This window comes from Cetorhinus maximus, chromosome 22, assembly GCF_964194155.1.
Source record: "Cetorhinus maximus chromosome 22, sCetMax3.hap1.1, whole genome shotgun sequence".
Taxonomy (NCBI): Eukaryota; Metazoa; Chordata; class Chondrichthyes; order Lamniformes; family Cetorhinidae; genus Cetorhinus; species Cetorhinus maximus.
In genome coordinates this window covers 42,103,529-42,116,137 of record NC_135900.1, presented here as the reverse complement: position 1 = coordinate 42,116,137, position 12,609 = coordinate 42,103,529, and the positions used below count along the sequence as shown (strand labels likewise).

General features: G+C 41.7%; 1 protein-coding gene across 1 annotated transcript in view; it reads left to right on the top strand.

Annotated features, from left to right (window-relative positions):
- Positions 1 to 4,089: 4,089 nt before the first annotated feature.
- The window catches only part of slc13a4 (solute carrier family 13 member 4), a 138,746-nt gene continuing 130,226 nt past the window's right edge, over positions 4,090 to 12,609 (top strand). Inside the window, exon 1 of the mRNA XM_078568169.1 lies at positions 4,090 to 4,782. Coding sequence (XP_078424295.1) covers positions 4,684 to 4,782 — 99 coding nt within the window. The 5' untranslated portion in view covers positions 4,090 to 4,683. The remainder of the gene's footprint in view (positions 4,783 to 12,609) is intronic.

Below are 12,609 nucleotides of genomic sequence, written 5' to 3'. Positions count from 1 at the left end.
AGTATTATACAGAAATGTCAGCATAGCTTACATGTTCAAATTTTTGGAGAAGGGCTTGATCTACCAACTGTATGCCATTGAGTTAAAGGACACCTCCTTAAAAAGACAGAAACATCTGAATCTAAAGTGGATCACTGCAATCATGCAATTTGAATACTTAATGAAGTTTGCCACTTTTGTCTGATGGCCTCCTCTATCTCTATTACCATATTTCCTTTTGAAAGCTTTTTGCTGCTGTTGTCAGTGACTATCTTTCCTCCTCCAGCCATAATGTTAGATGATTTAGCTCAGAATAAGCCAACATCTTTAGCGATTCAATAACAGGAACTGAAACCAGGCTCTAGATAGCTGCAAGGAAACAAAGTGTAAAATATCTGTGCACCCAGAAAGCAGGGTGTCATGATAATAAGTTTTATTTCAGCTCAATACTTGGTTCTTGTTTGGAGGTTTGTGGAAGTCAACACCCAGCACCAAAGTTCCAATAAGAAAACAAAATACTCTGGAAATGCTGCAAATATTCTGGATGCTGGAAATCTGAAAAAAAATGCTGGAAATATTCAGGAGGTCAGGCAGAGAAAGAAACAGAGTTAACATTTCAGATTGATGACCTTTTGTCAAACTGGAAAACGGAGTATTTCCAGCATTTTCTGTCTTTATCAAGATACCCATGCTGCGTTCTTTCATCTTTAAGTATCATATCATTCTGAAAATGAGGATGGAGATAGCCTACTAATGGTATTTGTCCTGAGGAGATCTGTTTGTGAATAAAAAAGCACATATCGACTGAGAAATTTGGCTTCATAACACAGCTGAAAGATGGATGCCCTCCAAGTGAGGCACAGCAATGGTCTTGATTGTTTTGGACATGGCCAGAGAGGCACCCCCCTGTTGGGAAGAGCCTTGCTGAAGTGTGCCTTGTGCATGCCAGAAGTTTCCCAACTGGCCAGATCATGACTGACTGGACACACAAATTCCAAGCTTGGATTGTGCAGGTCCATTCAACGCATTCTCTTGTCATTCACTAAAGAATGCGTATTCAGTGCAAGAGGGATGCCCCACCTGCTTAACTTAAAGAGGCAACAATCCAACTTACAGATTGGGTGATTTAGACTGACTTCTGTTGTTGCAATGTTTCTGGAAATACTCAAGTATTTCTAGAGGTGTTGTGGTGAGTTCCTGGAATTGGCAGGGTATGTTGCTGCATTCTCACAGGAAGGCAAAGGATTGGGGGACCTGTCCACACAAAGGCTGCAATATGTATGGGAGCTGCAGTGGCAATGCCTCTCAGTCCGCAACATGATGGGGAGATGGAACAGAGGCTGCGGAGAGGAAAAACTCTACACAATACACTCCACCAGGGGTTGGATCCGGAGTCCCCAATACTCTTGTCAGTGTCAGGAGGTTGTCTGGCAGACCTGCCAATGCACCCAACATCTCAGGGTGCATTTTCATCAGTGTTCTCCTGTGTAGTGCCCAATTGAAGTCCTCATCTGTGTCTCCTGTAGCAGAGCCCATCTGTCACCTCACCCTTCAGAGCATTGGCACATGAATCATCCTTTCTCCATGACTTGGCTGCAGCCCACTCACATCTGGTGACTCACCAAGTCCGGACTTTATAGTAAACTCTAAGGTTGCTCAGTACCAGTATCTGAGCTTGTGTCTGCAAGTGTCAGATCAATTGACGGGGCTTCTTCATCAGTGGTGTGGTGTTCCTCTCTCTCTTTCTCCTGGGTGCGATGTGACTGGAAAGGTGGCCATTAAAAGGTATCTCAATGCGGACAATCAGGAAGGGGAAGGTTGAGGTTAGGGAAGGTAGGCTGGAAGCCAAGAGGTCCATGAGCAGATCATCAGCAACTTGCACTTCATGCCAGATAGCAAGATAAGGGTGAGCTGGGGTTGTGAAGGGCCATAAGGCAGGAACATACCTCCATGATTTTGGTGATGCAGATGCCATAGGTTGTGTTGCAGCCATCCCCACGTTGTGGAGCACCATCTCCTTTGTAGGCTCAGGAGATGCCGAGGTCCTTGACCCCAAGGAACCTCCTCTGCTCCCAATGCTTATGGGCCACCTTGTCCTGCAAAGAATGTCATTGATTGTGTCACATTTTACTTGGATGATATGCCTGTCACAGCTGAACTGCTGGAGGTATATGGAAGGAGCAGGAGCTGTGTGTGAGTCTGGCAACATTGAAATATATGTGAAGGTGAGATCCAGTATCTGGATGTTATGGCTGAGTTCCTCAATGCTATGGACTGCTGATGGTGAGTGATAAGGGAGTTGTGCATTGGGCAGTGTGAGAGATTGGTAGTGCAGATGGTAGGAGAAGTCCATTGAGGATGCGTTCACTGACCTTGACCCCACCCATGGCATCTTTGAATTTCTTGCGGCATTGCTTCTCAGAGCTAGATTCTGGGAATTGACCTCCCTGAACACCTGCTCATCCCCTTCTGATGGTTCTCCTTGAGGGCCTTCTGCTCCCCACCTTCCCGCCCATGGAATCGTGGGTTTTCTGCTGCTATTATTGTCCATCACTCAGACCTCCAGCATTGTATCACTGAACCTGGGACCCTCTCTCCTCCCTGGTGCACCATTTGTGCAGCTCCTACATTCAGCCAGTGTCAGTACAGGCAGCCAGTAACAACTCCCTTCCACTGAGTACAGCTTCCCTTTAAGAGAACCCGGCTGGTTGCATCATGTGAGATCAGTGCACACTTCCCGGCCACCTGTTGATCACTCAAGCAGCCACAAGTTGGGGGCCCTGCTTAGATCAAATCTCCAATCATTTAAATAATGAGGCAACAGATGTGTGCTGGCTATTTCAATGGCAACAAGTACAAGCCAGTCATAAATTGCAAACCCTGTGCCCAAAAACTGGCCGTAACAAATTTTTAGCCCATTGCCTTTAATTCACTTTTCATGTAAGGAGCTGATAGATAACCAATTAGACAGAATGATCAGATTTAAACTAAGTTCTGATACATTCTTTATGAGTTATGGTGAATAGCTCACTTGGTAAGATGAATATATACAGGCCACTGGTTTATTTTAATAAATCAGTCCTATTTTGTTTACACCACTTGCACTTGAGAATTGTTTGGGCATCAGCGCACAATTTTGTCTGCAATCTGTGAACACCGGGTGCCAATTTCTTTGGTCGTCATATTGTCAGAATTCTACAGTTTATGATTGACATCATTTCACATGCTGATGGGGTTGATATTTCTAGGGCTGCCACTTGTCTGGTTTTGGACGAAACCCCTCCCCCCACCCCAGCTAATAAGATTACAAAGAAACTACATCGCAGAAACAGGCCATTCGGCCCTATCAGTCCATGCTGGTGGTTAGCTTCCACTCCAGCCCCTCCCATTTTTCTCCATATAAATCTACCATCATAACTATCTATTCCCCTCTCTCTTATATGCTTGTCTAGTTTTCCCTTAAATGCATCTATACTGTTCGCTTCAACCAATCCCTGTGGTAGTGATTTCCGCCTTCTCACCACTCACTGCTAAGGAAGTTTCCTCTGAATTCCCTATTGGATTTCTGGGTGATATCTTGTGTTGATGGCCACTGATTATGCTCTTTGCCACAAGAGAAAACATTCTCTCTGTATCCATTCTATCAAAACATGTTATAATTACCTCCATTAGGTCACCCCCTCAGCCTTCCCTTTTCAAGGGAAGAGAGACCCGTCCTATCAATCCTCTCCTGATAGGAATACCATTTTCAGTTAGTTTTCAGCAGCCCGCTCCCAATGGGTTTAAGTTTACCAGAGATCTCAAGCAGGTAAATGAGAAGAAGCGACACTAAGTTGCTCACTCTGTTTAATGTGAGGGGAGACCCGAGGGTTAGACAGCAGGATTATTAAACTCAGCCCCTATGTCTTTGGGTGCAAATCGCTGGCGATCGCAGGAGGAGCTTGTCAACATAACACGCGCCTATTTTTCAATGGGCGGGTCCCTGCAATCAAGCACTACAATCTGATTGGCAGGAAGAGGTGTTTGTCATGCACTGATTGGCGGGGGTTCCCCGCATGTGGGCAGATCCTGCCAAGGCTGATTTTAACTTTTCTTTAAAAAAAAAATCTAAAAGTTCTGGGGAAAAGTTTGAGGGGTCGAGAGAGGCACAGGGACAGGGTAAAGGGACAGGGTAAAGGACAGGCAGAGAAAGAGACTCGAGAAAGAGCTGCAATTACTCTGGCACATATCAACTCAACCCGACAAAGTCACCGGTGCAGTAGTGCCCAAGTAGATTCCAAGCAAAGAGATCCCAGGAAAGGAAAGACGCCGCAGCGTCTGTACCGGCACCGAGGCTGAAACTGACACTCTGGAAACTGAACCGAGGAAATCAACGCTCTGCACACTGACTTTGGACTGAGTAACACATCCTAAAGTACAATTGTGAAGTATAAATTGGAAAGAAGGCGTTGAGAAATTGTCACTGAACACTAGAGATACTGGGGATCCGCGGAAAGTTAGAGTGGAATCACTTGCGGAAATTAGGAAAATTCGCTTGTCGGGAACTGGACAGGTGTTTTGGAAGTGTTTCCAACTCCAGAACAGGCACTGCCAACTTCCAGGAGGCTCCCTTCTCTGTCAGAGGCCAGGCTTCAACACTCATCTTGGAGTCCAATGAGAAAACCCATCACCCAGTAAGCCCAGATAACTTGGAGTTTAAACACCATGGGGATGTTGAGGAACATCTGGAGAGCCCGGAAGCTTTTGCTGGTCATCTTGATCCCTCTCCTGTTATTACCCCTGCCTGTCCTCTACCCTGACAGTGTAAGTGCACTATTACATTCAGTGTTAATATGCTGCTTTTAAAAAAACTCTGCGACTTGGGTTTCAGGTAATGCCTCTAGTTACTGTAAACACCTATCAGAGAACCAGAACTATAGTCATTCAGTAGTGCTTCATTATCCATTTTGTGTTGTACAGTCAAAAATCCTCCAATGCTGAGGAAATATAGATGATAAGCAATGAGGAAATTGGATTGTGAGGCTACGGCTAATTTATTTGTCTCCAGATGCTGTAGGACCAGTGATGCTTGGGAGCGGGACAGCAGTTCTTCGGGATAAATGAATCGTACAGATTCCAGAGCGGCCATTCAATCTGAGGCTGGAAAGTGTGCATATTACATTAACAACTTGTGTTTATAAAGTGCCTTTAATGTAGAAACTGCCTAAGACGCTTCACAGATGGGTAAGGGGAGAAAAGGGATATTGAGATACAGAAGGAGAGATTGGAGAAGTCAGAGAGCTGGGTTTTAAGTATTACTACAGAATGATGATTCATGTCTGGAAAGACAGGTATATCCCTTCACTACCTTGCCCAAGTTGTCTTTGTTAATGTGTGAGTCCAGAGAATGAGTTTTAGTGGGCTGTTCCACTTTTGAGGCATCACCATTCAGTCCGAGCTCCTCCTCAAGGCAGATCTGCCCTCAGCGGCAGCATAGATGATAAGAGCATAGTGCTCTTGAGAAGGAACTCTGATTTTTGTTCTTCCTTCACATAATGTCTGAGGTGAATTATAGTATCCGGTTTGAGGTCACAGAAAAAAGTAAAGACCAGGCAGTATATAGCCTCCCTTAGCGACGTCGCAAAGAGCTTCATACAGAATCAATTACTTAGAGGTGCCAACGAAGTTTGAACACAACTGCCAGCTGGCGAGTGTCCCATCAACGACAGTGATGTGAATGATCAGTTCATCTATTTCTGGTAGTAATGATTGCCAGTCGGCTAAAGCAGAAGCAGACAGACAAGATTTCAGTTTAACCTTTCACCTGAAAGACAACAGCACCTCTGACAATGTGGCACTTCTTCAGTGCCGCCCTGTAGGCCTGAAGCTTGTGCACTTTGAGTCAGTGGCGCGAAGGATGCCGCTTTTTGAAGTTCGGAGCTTCTAAGTCTTTTGTGCTTCATAATGACACTAAAATATCGGAGGGGGTCGGACCATGGATATTTAGCCCTTCATTGACTCTCACTTCTATTCCGTAATATGTTGAAAAGAACCTGTATTCGGAATAAGGCTCTGCCGTGTTTGGGGAGTAAAGTGGACCACAACCCAATCGCTGTGACCAGCTCCTGAAGTTACTTTCATTAATGTTATTCGGCAGGGTAAAACCTACCCCAAAAAGCTCTTGCCCGAGGGGTTTTTTTTTTACAGATATTGGGGACAAGATCACAGCACTGTGCAGTATTAGATGGGTCTTGCAGTAAATTTCTCTCATTTCAGTCCAAGGGCTTGTAGTTATATTGTAAATAGCAAGTTTGTTATTTACAGATTTCAAAAAGCCATGGAACATTTCACTGAGCTCGGGAAAACAGCCCTTAGTGGTTCAATATCTAGACTCTGATAATATACTATCAGAGTTTATAAACACTTACCCCACAATACATAACAGGTTTTTTTTTAAAAGAGTGAGCCCTTGTTTTTCAGGACCCTTTGAATTTAAACAAATACAAAAGGAACTACGATGAACTTTGGTATCAGCAAGATGCAAGCTCACAGACAGGCCCACTTAAAAAATAACGTGTTGGCGGACGAATTAATCGCATCAAGGGCAGTGATCTAATTACACAATGTTCATGGGGTCATCTCTTGGTGCACTTTACATACTGTAATCTGTATCAGTTTTTTTCAGGATTACATTCAAAAACAAAGATAACAGGAGATAAGTTTCTCAATTTACACACTCCATCTCCAATAAAGAGGTAAATGAGTAAACGGGATGAACAAAGGATTAGCATGCCGCCAAGTACTGCACCCATCATATCCCACATCTATGGGAATTCCTGTATTCTGCAGGAAAGCTTACCAGTGGATGGGGAGACAATCCTGGCATCCAGTTAATGATTGGTGTGATTTTAAAAGTGGGATGTAAGTACCATGGATGTGAGTACGATAGAAATTAGTACTGGAGACACCTTAAGGTTTAACAAGCCAAAAAATGTTAAATACACTGCGCTCATTGCTGAAATAGCCACTGTCCATTAATGAAATCTATCAACCTTATTCAAATGAAACTATTGCAATATTTTTACGATTTAGCAAATTTATGGAACAATTTAATTTTTGTTTCAATTGTCTTTCCTGTGTCCTTGTATATACACAGAGAGAAGTACCAGAGAAAAAAAAAACATTTTGCATCTTGTGACTTGGGAGCTCTGGCTAAATAATTAATTTTAACTCTTTGTGAAACTGGCTTCATGTGCTCCAATAATTTTGTCGGGCTAAAGAAAAATAGTCTGCTTTGAGCAGGCCATTTGTGTGGCTGCTGCTGTCTCACGTTTTTCAATATTTGGACCAAGTGAAAGCTTTGCTTCCTAAACTATCCTGAATGGAAGTGTTTCTATAAAGCCTACTCCTAGTCAATTTATTCCAGAAATAATTCTCCCAAAGAGACTTCCTTTGTGCATTCCCAAAGGAAAGCAAGTTGTTGTTCCTTGACTTTAAGGCCATTCTTGAGTTATTAAATTCTGACTGATGTCATTTTTACACATGCAGAGACTTTATGTTAAATAAAACAAGAATATTATGCTGGAAGTAAAAAGTATATACTTTCAGTGGCTCATTTCTGTCAATAAACTACAAATTGAACATTTAAAGGCTATAACAAATATCAGGCTATATCTGATTGCATCAACAGAGAGTTTGTTTTGGAGGAATGGAGAAATTTGATGTCACCTTTACTGGAATAGTGAAAATGATTGTGGGAGATGTATGTACATTCCCTTCCCTCAAGAGCATCTTATTTTGGATTAAACAAATAGCTATCAGGTCCAGCCCTTTGTTTGTAATGAAACAGTTGTTCCCTGCAGGAACAGCTAGCTACAATTGTATGTGGTGGTCCTGGGCCAGGGAGGGAAAATTCCAGCAAGGATTCATGACCTTCATCACCATCCAGAGTCTGGGGTTTGAAAGTGCATGTGTATGGATGTTGGATGAGGGTAGGATTGGATTTTGGCCTTCATTCTCATCAGACTCAAATAGCCCACTGATACATATCATCTGGGCTGAGACAGTAGGCATTGGGGCAATAATGCAGAGGGTTGGTGGTACTCATGGAGCCATATGCAGTTCTCCGCCTTCAGGACAGAGGGTGAATCTTAAAATTTATTCCCTTTCAATTTATTTAAAAGTTTAATCTGATGTAACTTCAACATCACTGTAACTGGATAACCTGGAATGAATGTGAATTGTTTCTCAAGGAAGTTACTTGTATTTGGAAAGAGGAAGATTGGTTTGTGGGAGGAAGTCCACATATACAACAAGGAAGAAAAAAAGTAAGATTTGCATTTATTTGGTGCTTGTCAGGATGTCCCAAAGCATTTTATAATGAATATTACCATTCCTTCACTGTCACTGGGTTAAAATCTTGGAACTCCCTTCCTAACAGCACTCTGGGTGTACCTACACCACATGGACTGCAGAGGTTCTAGAAGGTAGCTCACTAACACCTTCTCAAGAGTAACTAGGGATGGGTCAATAAATGCTGCCATCCAGTGACGCCCACATCCCATGAATGAAAACAAAAAAGTACTTTTGAAGTGTAGTAATTGTTGCAATGTAGAAAATGTGGCAGCCAATTTGCACACAACAAGCTCCCTCAAACAGCAATGTGATAATGGCCAGAAAATCTGTTTCTCTGTTATTGATTGAGGGATAAATGTTGGCACAAGACTAAGGATAACTCCTGTGCTCTTCTTCAAAATAGTGTCATGGGATCTCTTACATCCACCTTAGAAAGTAGACAGGGCTTCAGTCTAGCACGTCATCTGAGAGATAGCAGCTCCAACAATGTAGCACTCCCTCAGTACTATACTGGAATGTTAGCCTAGATTTTTGTGCTCAAGTCTCCAGAGTGTGACTTCAACCCACAAACTTCTGACACAGAGGCAAGAGTGCTACCAACTGAACCACTACTAACAGGTCTTACAGCTAAACCACAATGAGGATGGGCTTATACAACGGCCTTGTTCATGGGGAACTCTGATAACAAGAATGTAAAGAAATATTTTGTCATGGATTGTTGTATTCATCAAAACTGGACATTGCTTTCTTGCAGGTTGTTGTGGAGTCAGATGCCAGTTTAAAGAATACACACACTATGAAGCACAACTGTTATAGCAAAAAAAAACTTTGAATAAAATTAAACATGGGAATATTATGCAGAAATATTAAATACATTGCATGTGCACTGACCAAACCTACACTAGCTCCATGCCATTACACTAAGACTATGCATGTGGCTTCCCTAATTACTTAATTTCCCTTTCTTTATTTCAGTGCTTTTTATTCATTCAAAATCAGTTTATGAATGAGAATGCTGTCATCTACTGTGCCACATGAAACACTTCTTGTAAGGTGCTCTTCCCCACCCTTTAATAAATAAGAAATGGATAGGAAGCCACTGTGATCCGATTGTGAGTTGGCAACCAAGGTCATTAGAATGCAGAAGAATATCACAGCTTGTACGTGTTGTACCCACATGTGTCCCATGTGAAATGATTAGAAGTAGCATACACATGTCATTTTTTGCTCATGTGTTGAGTGGTTCTTTTTTTTAGGAAGAGGAAAAAACAATAGAGGGGATGTGATCCACAGTTCATTTATTTGCACTTTTGTGCAAATTGTTCAGACCAAACATTGACTGAGGTTTTGAAGCAAGTCAGCTGGAGACAACATGTGGGGAGTCAAGAAATTATTGAATAGAAATGAAAGATTCATCTCCCTCAAGTATTAATAATACAATATCATTGATCACTACTTTATCCATGTTTACACATTTGTAAAAGCTAGTGCACAGGAACAGAAGATAATCAAAATGCCAATGGAATGTTGCCTCAATAAGGCTGGATTCCAAAGGTGAGGAAGTCACCAAGAATGTTGGTTAGACCCCTCCTTGAGTAAAGCATTCAGATCTGGACATCACACCTCAAAAAGAATGTAATGACTTTGGAAGGAGCAAAGCACAGAACGAAACTGGGCTTAAATAATTATTAGGGCAGGTTGCTCCCCACATGGTCTGATTGATCCCCCATCCCTAATCAAGTATCTTCTGACTTAGTTATCCCCCTGCAATGCACTGCACTTCCACCCCCCACCCCCCCACCACTCCCACCAAAACACCCTCTTTAAGACCTACCTGTGGATTGCTGTGGAAGTCCAAAATTCCAGAGGGCACTCAGTAGGTGTGCGTAGCTCCCACGAGGTCCATGGCCCAATATCTGGTTGTTTTAGGCTGTTGTGTTTTAAGGCATAGTGAATTACGCAAGTTACCAAAAATGTCCCTGAGACAATGCGTAGTTAAGGTGCTAATGAGCTAGTTTATATGTATTTACTCATAGACTTTGGATAATGAGTAATTTATTCATTTTTCTCAGTAAATGATAAACTACTCATGCCTGTTGTGTGTCTGTATATAGATCCCTGAGGAACCCCACCTTTCTCCAGTCCAAAAAGCAACCATTCACCACAGCATTCTGTTTCCTGCCTTCAGGAACCTTCTACCCATGTCACCACCTTTTCTTTTATTCTAGGGGCTTCAACTTTGCTGGCAAGCCTGTTATGCATCACTCTGTCAAACACCTTGACCACATTACCTCACCAACCCACTCTGTTAGTGCATCAAAAAACTCAATCATGTTTGTTAAACAGGTTTACCATGCTGGTGTTCCTTAATCAATCCACACTTGTTTGAGTGACTGTTAATTTAAATGTTCACTTTGCTGGTAGAATTTAACAATTGAATTACAAATAACTATATGCTGTCTTCCCTGAACAGTATTGATGGCTTTCTGTTCTACCAGATTGCAAAGCTTTAAAGATTTAATCATCCATCCTGAATGCAGCAAAGTGTTTGTTGTTTGTTAAATAATTAGCAGCTTTGTGTCACCAGGAGCAATGTGCTACTCCCATTGTACAAACTGCCTATGACAGATATTTTGATGATAATTGAGTGATGTTTCTTTAATAAGTGGCTCCTGGAGAGTTAGAAGCATTGATTATTTTGGTGGGATACGGTACAATAGCTATAGCAAACATGTGACTTTGATTAGCAGCGATAAGGAGGGGGTGAGTGAGTGTACAGTGGCAATGTCAATGAAGGATTCTATCAGAATACTAAAGTGTATGCAACAGAACTCAGAGGTGAAGAAGTTGTGCTTCAGTTGTACATAGCCCTAGGGCCTAGTCTGACCACATTGAGTATTGCATTCCATTCTGGATACTGCTTGTCAGGCAGGATATATTGGCCTTAGTACAGATTTGCCAAAATGGTACAGTCAGGGTAAATTATGAGGAGAGGTTTCACAAGGTTGGGTTATATTCTCTGTGTTTACAAAGTTGATAGGTGTTCTAATTGAGCATTTTAAATGACAAAATGATTTGATAGGAAATTGCTTCTTTGTATTTACTCTGATGAGGAAGCCAGAACAAGGGGACCAAATCTTAAAATTAGAGATAGGCTATTCAGGAGTGCAATCAGGAAGTGATTTTTCACCCAAAGGGTAGTGGAATTGTGGAATTTTCTTGTCCATAAAGTTGTGGGTGTTGGGTCAATTGAAATGTTCAAGGCTGAGTTTGAGATATTTTTATTAGATAAGGTTATCAAGGAATTTGCATCAAAGGCAGTTAAATGGAACTGAAGTACAGATCAACCATAGCCTAATTAAGTGGTGTGTGGAATGGTTGGAGTGGCTGAATAGCTTATGCCTGCATCTATATTCCTATGTTCTTATGATCCAGTATAGGGGTATTCTAGAGGACTATGTTAAGCTAGTATTTATGTAGAACAACTTAATGAAAATGAACTGCAATGCAAGCCATTAACAGTAAAAATGAGATGGAGGTGGTGGCCTTCAGACAGTTCAGAGGGATATGTAAGAACAACAGGATAATAATTTGAAATGATTTTAACCATTCCAAGGTAGTCTTGAATAAATATAGTTAAAGTGGGAATGCTTTTTAGAATGCATTCAGGACTGCTTCCCAGATCAGCATGTTTCTAGTCCAACAGGAAAAGAAGCTTTGCCTGAATTAACTCTGGGAAATGATGTAGATCAAATAATTAATCTTAGAGAAGATGAACAATTGGGAAATAGCAACTTTGTTAGGGCAAGTAAAAATAGAAAAGATAATGAAGAGTTAAAACTAAGCGCAAGACTGGAAAAAGGCAAATCTCATTGAGATAAGTTAACTGGGCAGACAAGTGAGCAAACAGCGTAAAGGTGAAGTTGTTGGAGTAGGGGGAGAGGCCTATAGGTTGAAACTTATGAGAGATAAACTTAGGCCTGATACAAGGAAGATGTTCTTCACACAGAGTAATCAACAATTTGAAATGGATGTCTGGATAGAGCAAAAATCTTGGAATCATTCAAGAACCATTTTTTATTAGGCAATAGAGAGATTATGTGAATAAATTATGTGAATAAATAGAAACTAAAGCTAAACTGAAGCGTAACAGCGAGGCATGTAATGAAAATAGGGCAATCAATATTAAAGATAGTCAAAAAGGATATAAAAATGTAGTAGGGAACTGAAGCGAGATTAGGAGAGCTAAAAGAGCATAGGGCAGGATATTTAGGTTGGCGCGTGGGTGCGGTTGCC